Here is a 25,300-nt window from a genome sequence, read left to right on the forward strand (position 1 = left end):
ATGGAGGAAGGAACTTTGGTAATTCTTTCTACTATTTCTTTCAACATTCACAATCTTCTGTCACAATTTCTTTTTCTTAATTCGTTAGTCTTTCTACTTGTTGTTTGATTTGCAGAAGATCAAGTATTTTAGTGATGGCCGTATCGAAACACAAACTGACAGGCCAGACTTATTTGATGAAGGAATACCCCCGTTTAATTGGACAACATCTCATGCTAAATGCAAATGAAGTAAGTTTATATTTATTTATTTTTAAGTCTTCTGTTGAATTTGCTAGTACTTTAACAAAAAATTTAGGAATTTGATGAAAACAACTGACATTCACTCTGTTATTCAAGAATTGGATCATCTTGAGGAATTCATCTGTTATAAATGGGCTGAATTGGGTCAGTATTGGGCTAAACCCATTCCAAGCCATGACGTTAAAAAGATTTTTTTTCAAATTCTTTCTTTATTCTTGATTGGTATCCCTCTGTTAAAACCAGCTCTTTGTGAATTTTATTCAATCTTGATCATCCTTTCAAGAATGATAATAACTAGTTATTAGTTACACCCCAACTTTGCTTTAAAAATCAAACTCCTCAAGATGGTGAAGAATGACTATTGTTCAAAGTTTAGGGGGGGTTAATTTTTAAAGCAAAGTTCAGGGGTGAAAATGATTTTCACCCATTTAGAATTTATAGCTTTGTATGCAAAAAGTTGATATCATCCACCTCATATAATAATGAACTTTGTCAAAACCATTATCACATTTCTTTATATATAATTTGAGAAATGTTTTTTCAAGTTAATAAAAGATTAGCCATTTGTTGTAATACAATACCTTCATTATTGTTATCAAAAATTTTATATGTAGATATGAAAATTTAAGTAGCTTAATTCAAAGTTCTAAAATATTAGATAAGTTCTACTGTCATTTAACTAAAAACTTAAAACTCTGAATTTTTTTTACTACATTCCTAATGTCATGACCTTATAAGGAAATAATGAACTTATCTAAATATTAATTATAACTTTTTGATAAACATTCAAGCTTCAGAGTGAAAATGAACTACAAAAGAAATTAGAATTCGCTACAAACTTCGCTGTTAAATTGCTCGTAGCTAACACAATTTTTTTGAAAATCCGTCGCTAATCCGTTGCTAATCCCATTTAGCAACGGATTTTGTAGTTTACCACGGAATTTGTCTGTTGCTAATTCATGTTCTATTAGTAGTAGCTTCTAGGCATACCAAATTAAGTCCTTTTTCTGTTGTTTGCTTTGTCTGCAGTTTCTTGATGATGATAACTAGTGCTATTTGGAGATCAACTATACATTTGAAACCAAGAAAGAATGGCAGGAAAAATGAACGATGACGCCATGACATGAATTGTTGCCTCCATACTAATTCTTGTATCCGTTCTTTGTAATTATCTCGGTCTTTTTTTCCTGCTAGTTTTACAGAAGAGAAAAAAGAGGGGGGAAAAGATTGAAAACAACCTGCTGCAATTTATTATATGATTAAAAGTTCTCTTTTTTGCCCTTCTGTCAATCAAGTTTCATGTGCATAAGTGTGCTTTTTGAATGTTGTAAAACTGTGAAGTAATCTTTTCAAGAATCCAGAGATTTTGTTCATCAGATTCCTTATCATTTTTCTTCCATTTTCTCAATTATGATATGTCTTCCTTTTACTTACCTTAAAACCAAAGTTCGTCAAAGTTATGTTCTTTAGCTACTTTTCTCCCTTGACTTTAGTCACTTTGTTATATTCGTTTAGCTTTCTCAACCACTTCTCCCACCTTCTTTTTCCCCATAATTGAACTTGACATTTATGCATTGGCATGTTTGCTCATGATTTGAATGTTCCCTTCCAAGAGCGGGATCGAACCCTACCTGAGACAAACGCCTGTAAGTGAAAAAGGTAAGAGGGCAAACTCATTATCCACTTAAGTTCAAATAGTGGGCCATTGGTCTTAGGAATTTCTCGATTATAAGAAAAATGTTACTAGCTTTCGAAGGCTTTGGTCTAGTGATAATAGTGTTAACATGTGATGTGTAGGTTGTTTTAGCAAAATACTTTTAAGAAAACCAAAAGAAAATAATCGCAAAATAAAATAGTCAAAAAAATTTTTTGAGGTTGATAGTTCAATACTAACAACCAAAATGGAGACCACTTGGTTTGCTTCTTCCCATGGAAGTAGGCATTCTACTAATTTCAATATTCAAAAAACATAAAAGGTTTCTTTAGGATAAAAAATTTAGGTTCTTCGTCAGGATTTAACTTATATATATTGACAGTATAAATAACATTTATGCTATCATTATATTTTGCGGATAACCTTTTTAATTTAAATTGACATTGTATATTAGTTAAACTCTTCCTGCAACTAACGACATAAGGCAAATTGGAATTTCTGTCATGATTTAATGACTATTAGGTTGTTTTTACTTCTTATATACATTCTACTGAAAAGAGAATAAGGTAAAATTAAATGGCCGTTATGTAGAATAATTTAGTTCAAATTTAATAATAAAATCAAGAGAAGTGGGTTGGTGGGTTGATAATTTAAAAATTGCAAGTCTATTTTCATAGCTTGTTCTCTTATCCCACCAGTTTTGAAGAAGTTATCCTATTCAAGTCAACATTCAAACTTGGATTTCCTCTGGAGTTTCCCCTTACCAACTTTTCAATTGAAAAAATGAACAAAGACATTTGTGTAGTAGATGTAAGAATACTACTGAATAATTTTCATCTTGTCTGGGCGGACAGAGTTATATATTCAATATTTATATTGGTGAAAGATAGCAGATATTCCGTTAGAGAAATTTTCACAAAAAGTGTGCAAAGATAAGATATACGCAGACCTTACATCTATCTTTATGGAAAAGCGAGTTTGTTTCCAATTTCGGCTCACGAGAAATGTAACCGAGGCAGCAAATTGTGTGCCAAAAGTTGAAAATTATTATTCCAAAAAGTTCTTACGACATTAAGGAATACAAATTGCAACATAATACTGCCAATGACACGTGTCGATAATCGGTTGGTTTTCCTACATACAGTATATTCTAATTTTGTGGACTGACTAAAAGAAGTTGGAGCAGAGAATTTTATCATGTGTCTCCTTAATACAACTTTTTTGTGCTCTTCATTTTATCTTCTTCACATTTTGTCATCCAAAACCAAAAGGAATAAAAGGAAGAAAAAAAAATAGAAATAAAGAACAGAGTTGTAATACGGAGGGAAATATCAAGAATGTGATCAAATATTGGATAGAAGGAGAAATTGAAACTTTTATTAAGGTATGGTTATTAATTTATGCATCACTATGCTATTGCTATTTAGTATCAAAAATTCTTCCAAAAGGTTCATTTAGTCTCTTATTTTTTCTCCCTGTGATATGTTTTTTCCTCTATGTTCCTCTCAAAATTAATTCTGTTCATCTTTGTGGTAACACTGGTTTTTGTTTTGTGACCAAGGTCCACTTTCTGATTCTTCACTTTCTATTACTAAATTTCTAATTCTTGCTTGCCTACCTATCAAGATTCAGCAAAAATCTCAAGAAAAAATTGAAATTTATGTGCAAAATGGGATTAAAAGAGGTAAATTACATCAAAATGGTTATTTTCAGGAAATCCCATGTCCAAATTCAGCTGAAAAAGTTTCTAGTGTACAAAGTGGAAATTGTTTTTCAAAAAATGACCATTTTCAAGAAATTCCATTTCCAAATTCAGTTGATAAAACTGAAAACACCCTTTTCAAGATGGACATTTTCATGAAAGCCCATCTCAAAAATCAGCTGAAAAAGGTTCTAGTATGCAAATAGGAAAGGACTTTGCACAAACTGACCACTTTCAAGAAAGCCCAGTCCATCTTATGCAAAGTCCTACAAAAGCCAGAAACTGAATTATGGCATAGAGACACTTCCTTTTGCTTTAATTATTAGAGTTTATGACTATAGTGAATATATGCATCCCTATATCATATTGGTGATCTATTGCTTCCACATATACCTTTCCTTAGAAATCATTCTAGCTATTATATCAGGCTTGGCCCGTGGGCTTTTCAGGCTTCAACTCGAACCACATTTCAATGTACCATACTTATCTACCTCATTATAAGATTTCTGGGGCTGGCGCTGGAATCTCATCGTCTCTCAAATCCTTCGGCCCACTGTATACAAGCCAACTCTAAGCCTCTCCACGAACATTTTGGGCCGGAACTGGGCCCCACTTCCTGCCCTGATGGCTACATTCGTAGTATTGGGCCTAATGTACGAGCTGATATTTTACCATTTGGGCTAGGTTAAGCCCACTTGGGAAATAAACTGGTTCTTTTTGCTACATGGGGTGTGTTTAAACATCGAGATTTGTGTTAAGAAGGTGATTAATGGCAGGTTTAAGCTGCCGCGGATAATCGGGACGATCTTGACCGTTGGATTCGTTATGATCACGGGTTTTTGTCTATTTTTTCCGCAGTTGTTAAGGTGTAATTCTGATGTTAGTGCATTTGGAGAGTACGAAGCTATTGGTGCATTCTTTAAGGATATCACCAAGGCTGTGAATTCAACATTTTTGAGATAATCCATAGAAGTAGGGGTGTCAAATGAGCATGCTGGATTAAATTTAGATGGGCCAAAATGGATGGATCATTACCCCGTCCAAACTTGAATGAATTAGGCAAGTCATGTTTTTATGGGTTAATTTTTGCCACCCCTAGCGAAACAAATTCACTTTTATTTGATGTAACATATACTTATACACTAGTATACCATAAGTTGTTTAGGTTCTTACGCATGTACCGTGAAGTACGTTGGAGAACATTCATAAAAAGAGCATGGAAATCTGGTTAAGTGAAATAAAATTAGGATGTCAACTCCATTTTAGTCAACAAACTTTTATTTTGCTAAAAGATAAACATGTATTTTAAATTATAACTATATACTAATTTGTACATATATCAAACCACATATTCATAAGAAATAATTTCTACATTACAATCCATGCATAACGTGTACCTAAACCAAATTGCCCCTTAAGGCATCGTTTGGCTGATTGTATTAATCTCAACCGAACATTTTACATATAAGATAATACATTATTTGGTAAGATGCATAATGAAAATAATCGCTTGTACATAATTAATAAAGTACATATTTGATTAGCGGTATTAAATAGTACTCACATAGTCACATTTACACAAGCTTTTGGTTGTTTTTCCTCCATTGTTGAGAACTAAAGCAGAAATTAAAGCATGTACAGAATCTCTTGCTTTTTTAGAATTTATTAGGAATGGCACATTAATTAATTAGTCCTACCAATATCACATGTCCACTCCTATAAGACTAGGTTAATTACCCTATTGTATGTGTTTTTATGGAGTAGATTTTTGTATGAGTTTTTACGGAGTAGATTTTAAAGGTGAGAAATTTCTACTGTTATATAGTTGTTTGGACATGAATCAAGTGATATTTGTAAGAGGTTAAGAGATCTTATTTCCTCTATTTGAAGAGGGAAAGTGTATTTGAAGTTGAAAAATGATATTTGAACGTTGAAATTATATTTGGACATGCATTTTATTTGACAAAAAATAAATTTCTATGAGTGAGAAAAAAAATTAATCAATTGAAAATTTGATCTTCAAAACTATCAAAAATTATTCTACTGATATATAAACAATACATTAGAATAAACTTAAAAAATATAAAAAAGATCATCTTCAGAAAATGGACCTTGAGTTTTATTTTGCCAAAGCTAACATACAATATTCGTCGACAAGGTTGTGGTAGAATGATAAGTAATTCATTCTTAAATAAAAGTTTTGCGTTTGACCCCGCGAATTAAAATTTAATCGGGTGTTAATACGAGGGGGTGTTGAAGGGTATGAGAAATTAGAAATGATATACTACGATATAAGAATACAAGATAGGGAAAATAACACTCTATGTCTATTTTGAGAAAATATATATATATATACAACAATGTTAATTTACATCTGTATAGTCATATATATATATATAATCAAGTAAGTGTATAATGTTGCATATCGAGCGTATGAACATTGTTGTAAAAAATGACTAAACAGATATAAATTAAAAGTATAACTATGTGAATGTAATATTTTATGTTGGATTGTATATTATTGAAATTATATGAGGATAGATACTCTGATATTGGAAACTATAGTAAATGTTGCCGCTTTGATGATCGTCAGACTTATGGTCAATTTCAAGAAAAGGTGGCGGACCCCAAATTTAGGCGAAGAATATAAAGCAGAAAAAACAAACTTCCAAATTAGACTGACGTTGCTTTTATTTGCACACTAATTTTGGATCCAACAAACACGTCATGCATAACAAAAAGTTGATAGGTTTAGCAATCTCGCAAGATTTTCATGATTAAGGAAGAAGTTGGAACACCAAGTACTTATAATGTTTGTTTAAATATTTTTTAACGGTTACAACAAATATTGTTAAAAAAACATAAAATATAACTTAAAATGAAAATTGGTTTCATAGAAAACTGGACTATTATAGTAAAATATCGTTATAAAGGATGATTGTTATAGAGAGATTTGATTGTTTAACATATTATAGTAAGTTATTACGGTTTACTAATCGATACTTACAATATTCATAAGATGAGTTTAATTTCTATACACTAAAAGTATAAAAAGATAACTATCGTCATTGTCATTCATAAAATTTGGATGTAGTAAGTTGAAATCAGGCAAAATACATGTTACAATGTGTTAGAATACATTAATAATGTAAAAACTCTTCATACCAATGATGTGATTTTTGTTGAAAGATTACCAATATATGGTTGGTTTTTCAAATAGCTTGATTACATTTGGACCAAAAAGTAAAACTTGTTGGGTCATTTTCCCCTATTTTGTGCTGGTCTTTAAATTTTCTCTTCGAGGCAAATATTTTTTTACTGGGCATAAATTTATATTTTCGCATAATAATATTCCATAAATTATGCTTGCGCCCTTAAAGTACTTATATGTCCAGTACGCATAAGTTCGATCGCTAAAGGGCAAAAATTAAAGACCAACTCATTGGAAGGACAAATCGTGCAATTTCTTCAAACTTGTTCATATTGAATTGTCAGTATAATAATATACCTCTTTATATGTGAAATACAGCTCTGTCCTAATAATTAAATGTATCTATGATGAAGACTAATTTAATTATGTGAACCCTCCCCAACCCCACTTCGAGATTCCCCTATGCCCAGCATCATTAAATGTGTTCTTTTTCTTTTTTCCTATCAGAAAAATAATAAAAGTATCTCTTAATTCCAAAATCATCTACCAAGAAGAAGACGAAGAAACAAAGAAATGGAAGGCGAGATCCACAATTTCATAGTGGTATGGGCTATTATCTTAACAAGTTTATGTTATTCTCACACAATTGTCAAATTCTTTCCCAAAGGCAAATCAAGATTTGTGGCTATAATTCCAATAATTTGTCTATTTTTCATTCTTCCTCTTTATCTCACCTCCATTAATCTTGGTGCTACTACTTCTTTCTTCATTGCATGGCTAGCCAATTTCAAGCTTCTTCTTTTTGCTTTGGGTAAAGGTCCCTTGTCATCAACCCCACCTCTACCACTTTCAACATTCATACCCTTGGCTTGTTTGCCTATAAAATTTCAAAAATATTCAACTAGTGATGTTGAAACCACAAAAAAGAACACAAATTTAACTTTCAATCTTGTCACAAAAATTCCACTCCTAGCCATTTTGATAAGGGTCTATAATTATAATAACCATTTGTATCCAAAATTCATTCTCTTTTGTTATTGCCTCCACATTTATTTGTCCCTAGACATCATATTGACCATGGTTAGCACTATGGTTCGAGTTGTGAGCCGAGTCGAGCTTGAGCCTCCTTTTGATGAGCCTTACAAGACTAGCTCGCTTCAAGATTTCTGGGGCAGGAGGTGGAACCTTATGGTAACTAATATACTTCGTCCAACCGTTTATGATCCTGTAAGGTCAATGATGACGAACATGATCACAAGGAAGTGGGCCCCACTTCCTGCCATACTCGCGACGTTTTTCGTCTCGGGGATAATGCATGAACTGATTTTTTACTACATTGCAAGAGTGAAGTCTAGTTGGGAAGTCACATGTTTCTTTATCATTCATGGTGTGGCTTTAAGTCTTGAAATTATGATCAAGAAATTGTTGAATGACAAAATTAGGGTTCCTAGGATTATTTCAGGTCCATTAGCATTAGGATTTATTATTTTGACCAGTTTTTGGTTGTTTTTTCCACCTTTGTTGAGGGGTCAGCCAGATGTTAAAGGATGTACTGAATGTCTTGCTTTTTTAGAATTTGTGAGGTATGGTAAACTGGTTAGTCCTGCTAACATCACGTGTCCATTCTTGTAAGACTAGGTAATTATTCACACTGAAATAAAACGGTCTCAAATTGTATAACTTTTAATTTCAAAATTTATATGTTTCCTCATTTTTTTTGGCTTATAATTATTTGATATTTAGAGTTTATTGGCTCGATTAAGCCAAATCCTTCATGGTGTATAATTAAAGAGAGCCTACTCTCTATCAAGAGTTTTTTCATTCTCAGAACTTGAATCTGAAACTTATAGTTAAAGATAAAGTAATTTCTTTCTCCCACTATAATGGTGCCGGATGCTAATGTCAAATGACAGTAGGATGCAAAAAGATCTAATATGTATAAAGAAGTTTTTCATTATTAGATTATTATAAGGTCCCGTTTGTATAATATTTGAAGATTGTTTAAAATAAAGATTTGTTTTCAAATTGGCTAATTATTTAAAAACTCCGAATTTGAAATATGAAACGTAAAATTTTAAAAATAGGTTCTAAAAGTTTTTCAAGTTTTTTCATGCTTTCACTAACAAAAGCCTCAACTGTGTTTTCATGTACAAAGACTACTTCAATTTTGAATATCCTTTTTAACATAACTTCAAATATTATTTTTTTTTCTTTTCTTTTTTTCAAATTTAACCCGATTCATGTCCAAACGCCTAAATTTACTAATAATTTTGTATACTGATGTTTATCGGTAATGCAGGAAAGAGTGTAAATAGCGAGCTATTACAGATTAAACAACAACAACAACAACAATAGCTATTACAGATTAAACTATATAGATAATAGCTTACAAATATTTCACACAATCAACGTGTATGATCACATAAAAGCAAAACAAGAAAAAGTCTCTCCTAAGTTGGCTTACTTTAGAAGAAAATGTGAATTTGACTTTGAGGGGTGCTTTACAATATATATATATATATATATATATATATATATATATATATATATATATTTATTTATTTATTTTATTATTTTTTTTTATTATTTTTTTTTTATTATTTTTTTTTTTCATGTGCCATTATTTGAACAAATTAGTTAAAAAATACATAATATATGTAAATTCTGTTTTTTATTTTTATAATAGATGTATTATTGTCAATATTGGTCGGCGGTTCAAGAAGTCTTCTGTTTTTGTATAATCCCTTGTGGATCTTGATGATGTGTTATACACTATAAAATGTAACATATGCAGCTAATAACCATTATTTTTTATTTTGTTATAGATAAACATGCTTGAACTTTGAAGGAATATTTACTTCATTATCATAGTTTGAAATGATATACATAAATTCTTAAACTCATAAGCAGTCGTAGTAGACTTTCATAATGTTACTTTTCAAGAAAAGATAGCCGATATCATCGATGGGTGTGGTGAGATGGATAGAATCACTTCACACTTAATCAGGGTCTGAGCTGCGACCCCCGAATAAAGAAATTCATGATATGGAGTGTAAATTCATGATATGGAGTGTTTCTCTCTTAATGAGCCCTATGCACTGCGAATTCAGAATAGTCAGACTAGTGGAGTGATTTCAAGTCGGTTTGGCTCACCTCCAGTACTTCATCCCTCCATTTCCCCAAGTACAGCCTTAAAATTTCGCCACATGTCTCTTAAATAATCTAACGGATCAGATCTATTTGATTAACCAAAGATGTTTTAACCATGATAAAATATTCTCTCTCCTAATCTCTCCAATTGTTGCTTTTATCATTTCTTTCTCAGAAAAGAAGAAGATGAGTACTAATTTATGAGTTCTACCTTGTTGCAATTAAATTTAGTTGTTGTTGTTGGTTGTTTGATAATGGAAGAAAATCAATGGCGAAACAGAGAGGGAAAACGAAAATTTCATAGTTTTTTGTGGGATTTTCACCTCCAAATTACATGCTTTGGTTCATTTTCACACGACCCCAATTTGAAGGATTGACTTCCTTTTTTTTTTTTTTGGGTCAATCGTTGTTGTTGATTTAACAGAAGACTTTTACTCTGTTTCTTGCACAATTAAGAAATAACACATCTTTCCTTTAAATCATTCAAAAAAGAGAAGAACAAGATCCATAGGGTGCAACTGAAATATCAAATTTCAGAGAATGGAGTCAGTGATATGCACCTTTGATTTGCGTTGCTTTGCAGATTTTTTTTTTTAACTCTAGTTAGACAATCAGTTAAGGAAATTAAATATGGACCATTGATTGAAAAAGTGGACAGATGTTGCTCATTTAAAGGTGTACTGGATGAAATGGAGGAGATCCCCACTGGAGGGGAGCCGAGTCCATTTCAAGTTTAGGAGAATGGACTAGTGACCAATATTTTTACATTGTTATTGAACCTAACAACTCGTCGTGAATAACAGATGGTGTTGACATCGAACGTACTCCTCTTGGTGTATTTATTGAAGACTGTCAATATTTGTTAAATGTCAACAAGGCCTCTATTAAACACATCTGAAGAGACGATCGATCTGCTGACTTTCTGGCAAAAGAAGGGGACATTAAAGGTGTCAACCGGTTAAACTGTAACCGGTTTAACCGGTAACCGGAACCGGTTAAACCGGAACCGAACCGGAACCGGTTATACCGGTTAACCGGTTCCGGTTAACCGGATATTAATTTACCGGTCCGGTTCCAAATTTTTTTTAACCGGAACCGGTTAAACCGGTTAAACCGGAACCGGAACCGGTTAAACCGGTTAAACCGGTTAAAATTAAAAAAAAAATAGTATATATATTAAGTATATATTGTATATATAGTAGATATGTATACATAGTATATATATTAAGTTATACTTATATATATATATATATATATATATATATATATATATATATATATTAAGTTATGCATATATTTAGTATATATATTAAGTTATACATATATATAGTATATATATTAAGTATATATTGTATATATAGTATATATATTAAGTATATATTGTATATATAGTAGATATGTATATATAGTATATATATTAAGTTATACATATATATAGTATATATATTAAGTTATATATATATATATAGTATATATATTAAGTATATATTGTATATATAGTATATATATTAAGTATATATTGTATATATAGTAGATATGTATATATAGTATATATATTAAGTTATACCTATATATATATATATATATTAAGCTATACCTATATATAGTATATAGTACATATATATACATATATATAGTATATATATTAAGTTATGCATATATTTAGTATATATAGTATATAGTACATATATATACATATATATAGTATATATATTAAGTTATGCATATATTTAGTATATAGTACATATATATACATATATATAGTATATATATTAAGTTATGCATATATTTAGTATATATAGTATATAGTACATATATATACATATATATAGTATATATATTAAGTTATGCATATATTTAGTATATAGTACATATATATACATATATATAGTATATATATTAAGTTATATCTATATATATATATATATTAAGCTATACCTATATATAGTATATAGTACATATATATAGTATATATATTAAGTTATACATATATTTAGTATATATATTAAGTTATACATATATATAAGTATATAGAGTATATAGTACATATATATTAAGTAGTATATATATTAAGTTATACATATATATAGTATATATATTAAGTTATACATATATTTAGTATATATATTAAGTTATACATATATTTAGTATATATATTAAGTTATACATATATATAGTATATATAATAAGTTATACATATATATATAAGTATATATAGTATATAGTACATATATATAAGTATGTATAGTATATATATTAAGTTATACATATATATAAGTATATATAGTATATAGTACATATTTATATATAAGTATATGTAAGTTATACATATATATAGTATATATATTAAGTTATGCATATATTTAGTATATAGTACATATATATACATATATATACATATATTTAGTATATATATTAAGTTATACATATATATAAGTATATAGAGTATATAGTACATATATATTAAGTAGTATATATATTAAGTTATACATATATATAGTATATATATTAAGTTATACATATATTTAGTATATATATTAAGTTATACATATATATAGTATATATAATAAGTTATACATATATATATAAGTATATATAGTATATAGTACATATATATAAGTATGTATAGTATATATATTAAGTTATACATATATATAAGTATATATAGTATATAGTACATATTTATATATAAGTATATGTAAGTTATACATATATATGTATACGAAAAGCACTATTCTGTATTGGTGACTTGCTGTTAGGCTGTTAGTCAGTAAATATTTAAACTTTAATTATAAAGTTGTATAACATATGAAAATATAGCTACAATATACAAATAAATACTATAATATATATATATATAATACAAAAAACAAAAAAAAAATAGATTTTAATCACTCCAAACCGGACCGGTTCCGGTTTGAGGTTTAAAACCGGTAAACCGGAACCGGTTAAACCGGAACCGGTTAGGCGGTTCCGGTTTTGGAACCGGAACCGGCCGGTTTTCTAACCGGTTCCATAACCGGTTCCGGTTCCAACCGGTTGACAGTACTAGGGGACATGCATGATGATTATTTAATAATACGGGAAAGCTCTTAAGGATATGGAATTTCTTCTCCCGGCAGACTTAAGCTACGGCTTTTGAAAGACAGTAAGTTAATTACCTTTTTAGGCCTTTCCAATGTACCAGAAAAATACTATGAAATTTCACATGGCATTCAAATTAATTCTATCACAACTCTTACAACCTTAATGTTAAGGAGAAGAACAATCATATATGTGAAATTTAGCTAGACAATGTGTTCACTATGAATAAATCTTACAGGAGTGGACATGTGACATTGGTTGGACTAATTAATTTACCATACCTAAAAAATTCTAAGAAAGCAAGAGATTCAGTACATGCTTTAAGCTCTGTATTACCCCTCAAAAATGGAGGAAAAAACAGCCAAAAGCTTGTGAAAATTATAAAAGCTAGTGCTAATGGACCTGAAATAATCCTAGGAACCAAAAATTTGCCATTGAAAACTTTCTTGATGACAATTTCAAGACTCAAAGCCACCCCATGAATGAGAAAGAACATCATGACTTCCCCACTAGGTTTCAATCTTCCAATGTAGTAGAAAATCAGCTCATGCATTAGCCCCGAGACGGAAAACGTGGCGAGCACGGCAGGAAGTGGAGCCCACTTCCTCGAGATCCTGTCTGCCACCATCGAACGGACAGGATCATAAACGGTCGGACGAAGTATATTAGTTACCATGAGGTTCCACCTCCTGCCCCAGAAATCCTGGAGCGAGGTAGCCAGGTAAGGCTCGTCGAAGGGTGGCTCGAGCTCGACTCGACTCACCCTTCGAACCGTGGCGCTAACCATAGTCAATATGATCTCTAGCATGAAGTAGATGTGTAGGCAATAGAAGAAGAGAATGATTTTTGGATGCAAATAGTCTTTATAGCTATACACCCTTATCAACATGGCTAAAAGAGAAATCTTGGTAACAATATTCAAAGTTGAATTTGTGGTCTTTTTGGTGGTATCAACATGACTAGTTGAATATTGTTGAAACTTTATAGGCAAACAAGCCAAGGGAATGAATGTTGAAAGTGAAAGGGGTGGTGTTGATGACAAAGGGCCTTTACCAAATGCAAAAAGAAGAAGCTTGAAATTGGCTAACCATGCAATGAAGAATGAAGTAGTACCACCAAGATTAATGGAAGTCAGATAAAGAGGTAGAATGAAAAATAGACAAACTATTGGAATTATAGCCACAAATCTTGATTTGCCTTTTGGAAGGAATTTGGCTATGGTGTGAGAGTAACATAAACTTGCTAAGACAATAACCCATACAACAATGAAATTGTGGATCTCCCCTTCCATTTCTTCTCTGTATCTTCTTCTTGAAAGATTGATGGAATTAATAGAAACCTATTATTTTTTGTTGAAGAGTATATATATTATGATTGTTGACTTAGGGAACATGCGGTAGTGGGGTTGGGGAAAGATGGCATGTTTCACATAAAATAATTAGGCTGTTGTAATTTAGGATATGTATTAGGAAAGAAATTTTGCACATGATCAAGGAGATCTGGTTTCTTGGAAAGAGTTTTAATTTTTATATTTTGGATATGACCGAGGCAATCCAGTTTTCTATGAAGAGTTGGATTAAGTAAATTTTGAGGGGTGGTTTGGTTTAAGGTATAAGTTGGGTTATCCCAACACTAATTTTTATATCATGTTTGGTATAAGGTATAAATTAGTGTTGGGATAAATTTATACCTTGTACCAAACATGATATAAAAATTAGTGTTGGATAACCCAGCTTATACCTTCTTAACCCACTTATACTGAGATTATTTTATACCATCTTTTAGATGGTATAAAATAATCTCAATAGATGGGATAAATTAGTCCCGGGATTATAATCCCGGGACTAATGAGTCCTTAAACCAAACGACCCCTGATAGTATACTGCCATAAATGTTAGAAAAAATGTGATTGCTATTTCAATAGAAAAGATCCCTCGTTAGTCGGGAATAACACTCTTTTTTGCTTTATAATCATGAGCTGTCTTTTATTTAGATTTGTATTTAAAAAAATAGTAAAAGGAATTGGGTTCACATACGTGAGAAATGAATCTGAAGGTGTAGAAACTATACAATCTTGACTTATTTCATTCATTCATCAAGAGAGAATATATATAAGATACAATCTTGAACCCTAGTGAAACAAGGAAACTAAGATCCTAGTGAAATAAGGAAACTAACCAATATATGGTAATTAGTGAAACAAGGAAACTAACTAATATATGGTAATTATTACCCTACAAATATGCTATCAAATAATATAAAGATATTATACCGCAATACCCCCCCCCCCCCTCAAGTTGGAGCATGGGAATCAAAAATGCCCAACTTGGAAAGCAAGAAGTCAAATTGAGTTTTGCCGAGAGCTTTGGTAAAAATGTTTGCCAATTGTGAAGATGTTGAAACGTGTGACGGAGCAACAAGTACAAGAAATCAGGGGCTCATGATGATCCAATTCTTGCTATAGAGCATGTAAATTTCCGTAATATACGGACACTGACATGATTTTGGTCTGTTCACATTTAGCCAGGGAAGACCGAAGCTGTTGAACTCGTGGTCCATTAGTCTGCGCGAACCTCCTTTTAAGGTGATCCCAAAAGGGTTTTAGCTCCCTAAATTTTAACAAGGAAGATTTGACATCAGCATCAATGGTATTTGTGATCCAAGAGATTAACATTGCGTTAATTGCAGTCCAATCGGACTTTGTACAAGGAGGCTGCGGTTCAGTGATAGTGCCGTCCAAGAACTCAAATTTACGTCGTGCCTCCAACGCCGTTTGTATGTCGGCTGCCCATTCATCAAAATTGTCGCCCTTGAAACGAGTAGGCGTGATATAGTCCCCGGGTCGATCTTGAGGACCGAGAAAATAGGGAGAATTAGATTCAATTTTGGGTGGTGGTGGAGGAGGTACGGCGTCACCGACCATGGAAATTTACGATGAAGAGAAGAAAAAACCGTATGGCTCTGATACCATGTAGAAACTATACAATCTTGACTTATTTCATTCATTCACCAAGAGAGAATATATATATAAGATACAATCTTGAACCCTAGTGAAACAAGGAAACTAAGATCCTAGTGAAACAAGGAAACTAACCAATATATGGTAATTAGTGAAACAAGGAAACTAACTAATATATGGTAATTATCTCCTTACAAATATACTACCAAATAATATCAAATAATATAAAGATATTATACCGCAATAGAAGGCAAAACTAATGAATTTATATACGTAAGACCCAATTCAAATCTTGTTTTGGTGAAAATTATTTTTGTCATTTTGAGCCTATCAAAAATTGTCCAGAGACATGCTTATAAAAGAATATGTCCACATTCATACACTTTAATGGACATTATTTTTTCCTAACCGTTAAATCCATTAATACAAATTAGTGTTACAGTTGTTATATATTCTAGCTATTACAACACAGTCGTTACCTCTACCTATATATCCAGGTTTTGTTTTCTTTCTTCAGAGATATATAAACAAACTTGTTCTTCACTATTTCAATTTGTTGGTTTTTCTACTATAACAAACTCTTTGTTGTTTCTACTTTTGATATATGTCAAAAGAACTTGTTGAATCATGAGAAATATATTTTTAGCGGTAATAATTTTTAATTGATAATGTCATCAATGACGCTCCTCACGCGTTGAAGAATTTCCGTTGGTTTCCACTATAATTCAAGCATAATTCCAGAATATAAGAATATGAAGTGGGGTCATATCGTTACTCATACTATAAACCAACTCAGAGTTGACATCATTACCTACAACTTATTCGAAGGTATTATCTCATTTTTAGTGGCGGACTCAAAATTTTACACAAGCGAGTTCAATTACGATGTAATAAATGAGGATCATTGGTGATAACCAATAGTTTAAGCAACGTTAAGCAGAACAATCCCCCCCCCAACCCTCCCCCCCCCCCCCCCACCCTTTTCTTTTTGTTAATAATGTAATCTCAAAATAGATTTATTTTAAACTCAACCCTCAATTTTTTTTAAAACAACTTGAGAAAAAAATTACAAAGAACCTATTACTTTTTTTTTTTTAAAAAAAACTATCTAATTAAAAGAGTTTTACTTCAACAAGAATTAAAAAATCTATTAACTCTATGCAATTTAACAAAATTCATTCATAATGACCAATTTTATTATTTACGAACAAAAGACGATAAAAAAAGTTATAAACTAAAAAACTAATATAAACTGATTAACTATATTAAAATAAACTATATATAATTTCAACAAATATAGTTGCATCTTTTAGCAAAAAAAACTATAAAAGCGAGTATCAAAATTCATTTTATAACATTTTAATTTCTTTAAGGTAAAATAGATTTTATATAATTATTTTTTATTGAATTTGGGTAAGAAAACAAAATATAAAAGGTGACATAGGAAAAAAGAAAGACAATATAAAGGCTAGCTAGTTGACTACCAATCAACAGTAACTGACTTTTGTTGGCCAATACTTTGTTCTTTGTAGCATGGCAGGAAAATTGGCCAAAAGTACATGCAGAGTGTCTAAAGAGGTTAGATCCCACATTCTGAAGGTGTAATTGAACCCACTTGACTGCTACGCTAAAGCCAAGCTTTGTGTCAAGTGAATTCAAAAGGTTTCATATATTAAAATGTAATGATGATTTTCCTTACAAAATAGTAAATTTACAGACCAAGTGGGTTCAATTGAATCCACTTGGCACCACATGGGTCTGCCCCTGGTCATTCTAGACGAAAAATTACGGGTACCTATAAACAGTTTGAGGGTGCAAAAAAACAATTTTGAACATTCTAACATTTGTCTAAATAATAAAGATTGGTGTTCAGTTTAACTTGCGTATACATTTTGATATTGTAGTATTTAAAAGATGAAAAGACTCTAAATAAGTGCGTTTTCTTTGTCATGTCCCATCTCATTCTCTCATACTTATATGCACTACTATGAAATTACATCACCTTCTTAGCTCATGATGCTTTGGGAAATTAATTTCATGACCTATCATTACAAGTAGCTTTTAAGTTTTTTTCTTTATGTAACTGCTTAAAGATTTAGAGTCTGTCAGACAACCATTAGACCATCCAAACATCGTTGACAGAGTTGAGAACGATCATCTATGACGCCAAGACCCAAAGGCCATGGATGTTGTTAATCGCGCTCTGATCAAATAGCCACGTGCCATCAACCAAACTTAGTGTTCTGTCTCCTTAGAACTCAAGGATACAGTGGTACGAGCCTATAGAACAGATCCTGTTCAAGTAAGGTCCTGCTTTTAAGTTATATACTCAGTATAAAACGAAACACAAAAAATTGGTGAACAAACATAATTTTATAGAATCATTTTTATATATAAATTATAATAGGTCACAAGAAATCATTTATGTACCACACGAAAGGGTAGAATATATGAAAATATATCTGATTTGGAATAAATTCATTCTACTTGGCTGATAGGAAAAATTAAAATATTTTAATTGCGATTTATTCATTGGTTCCCAGGATAAATTTATTCCTTACACCAAACATGGTACAAAAAATTAGGGGTGGGATATCCCAGCTTATACCATGCACCAAAGGACCCCTTAGTTCTTCAGTTCGATTGTTTGGTTTTAGCCCCTTAGCCTTAGCCATCCTTTAACTTCTAGCCCAACACCAAAGGGATCTTTATATAAATAATCGGTCAAATTCACAGTTTACTTTTTCAAGTCGTTATACATAGATTATATAATTATTTATATACAGTTATGACACATACTCCCTCCGTCCGAAAAAGATTGTCTTAATTACTATTTGGACGGTCAAAGATATTTTCTTTGATTTCAAATACTTTATAAATATTTGGCCGAACCCATCGGGAGACACCTGTGGTTGGCAAGATCTTTCACTTAGACACCTCAATTAAACCTTGTATCTATTGAACACTCAGACTACATCGAATTTGTTCCAATTGGACACTTTTTTGACAATAAACTAAAATTCCAAAGTGTGTGCAATACACTCGCTATGACGTGGTGTGATGACTAAGAGCCTGTTTGGATGGGCTTATGCCTATAAGTTGTTTGCAGCTTATAAGCTAAAAAAAAATAAGTTGGGGTAGTATAATATTTTTTTTTTTTTTTTGGCTTATAAGCTGTTTCAGCTTATAAGCTGCTTTAGATAAGCTAAGTCAAATGGGCCCAATTATTTTTTTTGAGCTTATTTTAAGCACAAAATGACTTTAAGCTGGCCAGCCAAACACTCAAAAAAATTGAAAACAACTTATAAGTAACATATAAGCACCTTATAAGCCAATCCAAACGGGCTCTAATTAAAAGAGGACAGTTAGCATTTGGGTCCAGAATAATAATTAAAAAATAATTTTTTTAGATTCTTTTTTATTTTTTAGAAAAAAAGAAAATAAAAAAGGTATTTACTGAACCAAACCCGCACGTGCTGAGCCCGGGCACAACATCAAGGTAATAAAGTAATCACTAAGTTTCAATTTATGTGTCACAGTTTAAATTTCGAGAGTTAAACAGTTTAGTTTTGACAGTGAATTCGGACATAGAATCTTTAAGTCTTTCAAAATTTACATATTTAAAAACTATATAAGAAGTACGATAAATTTCAATACTTGACTATTCAAAATATTTAAAAGATATGAAAAATAATGATTTTTCTTAATTAAAAAATTTCTTTTCCTTTCAAGAAATGCATGTGATGAAATGATATTTCTTTTCTTTTTTCTTTATCTAATATATTTTCTAAATTTGTTTTATAATAATATTATAACTATGATATAGCCTCAAATACATTAGCATTGGATAAATTTAAATAATTAAATCATGTCTCTATGCAACAACGTATATATCTAATAATTTTGTTCCTTCTCATTTTTATTTTCTTTAAGGATCGATTTTGAAATTTATTTTCTATCGATTTATTTTTTTATTTTGAAATTTATATTTTATTGTATAATTGTGTTACATCATTAAACCTTTATATATTCAAAATAATTTTTTTAAATAAAATTTTGATCAAGAGAAATTTAATGGCAATTTTAGAATTACTAAGAAAATATGGTTGACGCTCAGCCAGTACCAAATGTGTTCTCCAAAATTAGTATTATTATCATTTTAGATTATCTTTTTGCATAGCTATTTGTATTAGATGACAACATAACCATGCACAACTTTTCAAGTATTTTTAAAGGGCTCAAATTATATGTACCATATTGGATGTGGCAGCCCAAGTAAAAAAGAAATAATTTAGGGGCAAAAATAAGACATAGAAAAAAATCATGGTACATACCTCACCTCCAAAATGTTAGTCTAAGGGACTATGTATTACCAAAAAGGGTTTGAAAATATCTTGATTTATTGAAAACATACTTTGGTATATGAAGTAATAAATAACAAATATAAGGGCAAATATTTGAAGGAGCAAAGCCTTTTTAGTTGGCAAACTAACTAAATGATTACAATGTAACTAAGTACTACAAAACTCTTTGGATTGTCTCTTATATATAGTAGTAATTCTTCAAAAACAAAATGCCCAAAAGCCCACTCGGGGAGCCCAATTGTCATTAACTTGGGTGCTTAGCACGAATGCTCCATCTTCGGGTGATCTTTAATTTTTTATCTCTCAAATCAAGGCAAATTTATGCCTTAAGGCATAGTTCTGTAGTATGCCTTTTTCGGCAAAGTTTTATCTAACTACATAGAAGTCATTTAGTTAAGGCATAACTAAAAGTATGCCCCATAAGGCCGAATTTTTCCTTAAGGCATAATTAAAAGTTTGCCTTGAAAAGTAAATAATATATATATATATATATATATATATATATATATATATATATATATATATATATATATATATATGCCTCAAGGCAAAGTCTGCCCCCTCCGGCAGACTTTTAGTTATGCTTTACTAAAAGTCTGCCGGAGGGGGCGGAGCGAAATTGAAACTCTGCCTTGCGATTTTTTTAAAAAGTTTTGATTGACCGGGAGTTCAAATCCGGAACCCACAGGTTTTAGGCAAAGGCCAAAACTTAAAGACTAATAATTTGAGGGACAAAATTTAAAGACCCCTCCAAAGAAGAACAATTCTGCGAATTGCCCTTTAACTTCTGGATAAGCCCAAAACAAAATGTGCCCCCACACATGAAGCCCAATTGTCATTAGTTTCCATTTTTTTGCGCGGATTGCCTTTCTTTTGGGGTGGTCTTTAAATTTTGCCCCTCATATTTGTGGTCTTTAAGTTTTGCCCTTTGCTTGGAAAGGTGGGCGCATACATGAAGTTCTGGGTTCGAACCCCCGCTCAGGCATAAAATAAAATAAAAAATTCGTCAGGCAGGACTGGGGGAGTGTATGCCGGATCCAGCATACAATCTTTAAGGAAAAGCTAAAGTTATGCCGGATCCGGCATAACTAAAAGTCTGCCCCATAAGGCAGAATTTTTCCTAAGACATAGTTTAGTTATGCCTTATGGGGCAGAATTTTAGTTAAGGCATAACAAAATTATGCCCCATAAGGCAAGAACTTTTCTTAAGGCATAGACTTTGCCTTATAAGGCAAATTAAGTTATGCCTTAAGGAAAAGTTCCGCCTTATGGGCATACTTTTAGTTATGTCTTTGGGGCACACTTTTTAGTTAAGGCATAACTAAAAGTTTACCTTGAAAAGTAAAATATATATATATATATATATATGCTTCAAGGCAAAGTCTGTCGGAGGGGGCAGACTTTTAGTTAAACACAACTAAAAGTCTGCCCCCTCCGGCAGACTTCTAGTTAAACACAACTAAAAGTCTGCCGGAGGGGGCATAACAAAATTTAAACTTTGTCTTATAAGGCAAACTTTTAGTTATGCATCAAGGAAAACTTACGCCTTATTGAGCATACTTTTAGTTATGTTTTATGGGGCACACTTTTAGTTAAGGCATTACTAAAAGTTTATCCTAAAAAGTTAAAAAAAAAAAAAAAAAAAAAAAAAAAACGTATATATGCTTCAAGGCAAAGTCTGCCCCCTCCGGCAGACTTTTAGTTAAACATGACTAAAAGTCTGCCGAAGGGGGCATAGCGAAATTTAAACTCTGCTTTGCAAATTTTTTTTAAATTTTTGACTGAGCGGGGGTTCGAACCCGAAACCTATGGGTTTTAGCAGAAGGGCAAAATTTAAAAACCACAAATATGAGGGGCAAAATTTAAATACCACCCAAAAAAAAGGGCATCCATTAGTTTCTGCAGTCGTTGCTCGCCGTCGTTCAAGCCTTCAATATCAAGGTTGCATTTTTTCTCTCCTTTTACTTTCGTTTCTTCTCTCGTTTTTTCTTACGAGACTTAACTTCATGTGTACGTTTTTATTTCATTTAAATTTGTTTGATACGTTACTCAGTTTCTTTTGATATTCGTGTGCATGTCGAATTAGTTGAGTTGAATAATTCAACGTCTTGCGTGTTTGTGTCTCGCTCATATTGTTAAAAAGCTGATTATTACCTTCCTTTTTTTTTTTTTTTTCTTTTCATATTCACTTGATTTCTCAATTGCCTTTGTTGAAATAAAAGGGTAATAGTACATGAATAATTTTCCAATGCATCTTTCATAGTGGATGATAAGTTACTTTGGCTGAGGGTCTTCTAGTATGTAGCATGAATAAGCTGAGATTCTTGTAATTGCTTCCTATTGGTAAAAATACAATTACAGTTGAAAAAAATAGAAATAAAAAATGCTACTCTCTCCGTCCCAATTTAAGTATCTTAGTTTGATCATGTACGAAGTTTAAGGAATAAAAATAAATTTTTAAATGTAGTGGTCCTAAATAAAAATGGTGTGTAATATATTATAATGTCGGTTGAATCTAGTTTTTTTAAAACTTGTCACGTAGGATGTTTGACTTGTCAACGTACTAAATTGTATAGAAAGAAGCTTTTTTTGGGATAGACCAAAAAGGCGGGTAAGACACTTAAATTGGGACGGAGGAAGTAGCAATTTCTTTGAGCTGAAGCGTCGAAATATCGCTCTTTTTAAAAGAAATTCAAGTCCACTATGATAAAATCTTCACCGGTCCAACAATAATACTCTTGATTTGTTTCCCTCCAAGATACAACAGCTCAACATCATCGTATGGCTCGAATAAAGTCTGGACTGGTTACGTTGTTCATTCCAGAGCTCCACCAATAAGAACACCTTCTTTTTTAGACGGCTCCTTGCACTTATATTTCGTTTGATTAGCCTTAGTGTTAACATCATGAAATTCAGCTTTTAATTTCACTATTTTATGTAGCTAAGGTGCTCCAGTAGTCTTCTAAGATAAAAAGAATGCTCCTGTAAGATGAAAGAATGCTCCTTGAATATCAAAATTTGGAGTACCTTTTATGAACCAAAGCTAGAAAAAGCACTGTCTGACCTATGCTGCTCAGACTCTTCAAAAATGTCGTCGGGTGCGTCTCGAATCCTCCAAAAGTAGTGCATTTTTTAAGGATCCGACATGGGTGCGTCAACTTTTTTGGAAATTCTGAGCAACATAGCCTTGTACTAGTTGAACTTCATAGTTGTTTATACTTTGGTCGTTTTAAACATTGGACCAATGGACCGCATAATTAAGGTCCACACTGATTTGGCTGCTTTCTTTTAGTAGTACAGGTTAAAGAAGTTTGATTTTGTATCCATTTGAGAGCTCTCATCTCACTTCTTACCGTGGTTCCTCCCTTTTTATTTCCTTTTATTTGGTATCCATAAAGTTCATTATTTTCGAGTTTCGCAAATGATCCTCATTTCTGTAAACAGTCAATGGAACACGGTTCATTTGAGGATCAATCAAAAGCAACGTTCTCATTGACAGATGAGGACCATACGATGGCAAATGCTATCAGATTCACTCTAAATCAAGAGTTAGTAGTTCACCTCTTCCTTTCTTTTTTCATTATTCATTAATCACTGCTAGAACTTTCATTTTCGCTTTATTTCCTCATGCAAACGACATTACATAATTTTCCTTCAAGCGGAATAATTGGTAAAATAGAGTGCTTTGGTATCTCATTTTGTATCATTCCGCTGAACTCATGTTAATCTTGTCGATGCATGTTCAGTCTTCCAACCCCTCCCCCTCTTCTTTTAACAAAGGTTTGTGCAACAAGCTTAGGATAATGATTAACTGATATCTACTTTCTTGCAGTCCAAGAGTAACATTTTGTGGATACAGCATTCCACATCCCTCTGATGCTCGAGTGAACATAAGAGTTCAGACTACTGGTAAAGCTAAAAGCCGTCTCCAACTCATCTTTATCAACGATTTCTCGAACTTATAGTACAAAAGCTTAAATATTTCTCTAGCAATAGCAATAGTACAGGAGTAGTCTTTATAGGGCGTGTCCTTTCATCATGTACCCGCGGACCAGATTTTCTGTTTTTCTTAAACTTATTCTCATCTATCATTCAAATTGGCATCTTGCATCCATGCTAATGCAACATGCTTGATATTTGCTAAAACTTCCATCATGGACTTTTTAAATAGTTGTTTCATAGTTCCCGTCAAACCTAACAGACAATATTTGATGGATGGAGACTGGAAGTATTAAAACTCTTGACAAATTGGAAGGACCAAAACCGTTAAGTACATACTTAGTGCACTATTTTGAACCTACCCTCAAACATAAAGGACCATTTTTGTTATTTTCTCAGTTTTGGTACATAAAAATTTCGTAACTTTGTTGGTCTATTTGGTTTCTATTGCAGGAGATCCAGCGAGGGACGTATTGAACGATTCGTGTCAGGATCTAATGCTTATCTGCGAGAACGTTAGAGACACATTTAACAAGGCTATTTTAAAGTTTAAAACTGAAGAAGGTCTGAGCTCTATGGATATCAAGAAATGATTGACAGGAAGTTTATATAAACCTTCTATCCAAGTCAAATTCTGGTAACCTTATTTGCACAAAAGTTGCTTTTTGCAGAATCATTTTACCCCCATAGACCATATATATGTTACATCAGATTGTTAGCAACAATGCTTTTGCTTTAGTTCTAGCTTGTCGTAGAGCGACTTTCTGTTCTTTCAATTGTGCCTCTCTATCAACTTTGCATCTTTTCAATCTGATCCAAGAACTAAGAGCGGTCAAAGTCCTGTCTACAATGTGCTAAGGAGAAAAGCTCTTTTGTGAAAAATTTAGAGCTACATGTATGATCCAATGTGCTATCATGTTCCAATTCATATGCCACAAAAGAACGTGCAAGGAGAAAAACAATTGTCTTTATTTTCTAGTTAATGACATGAGTTGAGTTTAAATGAAGTAGTGAAGATTCATATAAGCCGATATCAACTTATTTAGAACTGAGGC

The 25,300-nt window shown here is 31.8% G+C and overlaps 3 protein-coding genes, 1 non-coding gene and 1 pseudogene across 4 annotated transcripts; 3 read left to right on the forward strand and 2 right to left on the reverse strand.

Moving 5' to 3' along the window:
- Nucleotides 1-5,264, forward strand: LOC132615229 (acyl-CoA--sterol O-acyltransferase 1-like; annotated as a pseudogene).
- A 1,921-nt stretch (nucleotides 5,265-7,185) lies between these two features.
- LOC132614810 (acyl-CoA--sterol O-acyltransferase 1-like) lies at nucleotides 7,186-8,414 on the forward strand. Its single transcript, XM_060329355.1, has one exon. The coding sequence runs from the start codon at nucleotides 7,323-7,325 to the stop codon at nucleotides 8,379-8,381; it is 1,059 nt and encodes a 352-aa protein (XP_060185338.1). The 5' UTR covers nucleotides 7,186-7,322; the 3' UTR covers nucleotides 8,382-8,414.
- Nucleotides 8,415-13,203: 4,789 nt separating this feature from the next.
- LOC132615595 (acyl-CoA--sterol O-acyltransferase 1) lies at nucleotides 13,204-14,353 on the reverse strand. The gene has a single exon (XM_060330206.1). It carries the CDS (start codon nucleotides 14,272-14,274, stop codon nucleotides 13,216-13,218), a length of 1,059 nt encoding a protein of 352 aa, XP_060186189.1. The 5' UTR covers nucleotides 14,275-14,353; the 3' UTR covers nucleotides 13,204-13,215.
- A 3,688-nt stretch (nucleotides 14,354-18,041) lies between these two features.
- LOC132616240 (small nucleolar RNA U3) lies at nucleotides 18,042-18,254 on the reverse strand. The gene has a single exon (XR_009573057.1). It is a non-coding gene; the product is annotated as a small nucleolar RNA U3 (small nucleolar RNA).
- A 3,930-nt stretch (nucleotides 18,255-22,184) lies between these two features.
- Nucleotides 22,185-25,151, forward strand: LOC132615643 (DNA-directed RNA polymerases I and III subunit RPAC2-like). Its single transcript, XM_060330259.1, has 4 exons — nucleotides 22,185-22,247; nucleotides 23,751-23,854; nucleotides 24,139-24,215; nucleotides 24,699-25,151. Exons 2-4 carry the CDS (start codon nucleotides 23,754-23,756, stop codon nucleotides 24,836-24,838), a joined length of 318 nt encoding a protein of 105 aa, XP_060186242.1. The 5' UTR covers nucleotides 22,185-22,247; nucleotides 23,751-23,753; the 3' UTR covers nucleotides 24,839-25,151.
- Nucleotides 25,152-25,300: the final 149 nt, after the last annotated feature.

The sequence above is a fragment of the Lycium barbarum genome, chromosome 10 (assembly GCF_019175385.1).
Source record: "Lycium barbarum isolate Lr01 chromosome 10, ASM1917538v2, whole genome shotgun sequence".
NCBI lineage: Eukaryota > Viridiplantae > Streptophyta > Magnoliopsida > Solanales > Solanaceae > Lycium > Lycium barbarum.

Bases quoted from the DNA above. Each gene is read 5' to 3' on its own strand.
- LOC132614810 (XM_060329355.1), top strand. From the start codon at position 7,323: ATGGAAGGCGAGATCCACAATTTCATAGTGGTATGGGCTATTATCTTA.
- LOC132615595 (XM_060330206.1), bottom strand. From the start codon at position 14,274: ATGGAAGGGGAGATCCACAATTTCATTGTTGTATGGGTTATTGTCTTA.
- LOC132615643 (XM_060330259.1), top strand. From the start codon at position 23,754: ATGGAACACGGTTCATTTGAGGATCAATCAAAAGCAACGTTCTCATTG. The intron at 23,855-24,138 runs GTTAGTAGTTCA...ACTTTCTTGCAG, and splicing joins AGATTCACTCTAAATCAAGA to TCCAAGAGTAACATTTTGTG. The intron at 24,216-24,698 runs GTAAAGCTAAAA...TTTCTATTGCAG, and splicing joins CATAAGAGTTCAGACTACTG to GAGATCCAGCGAGGGACGTA.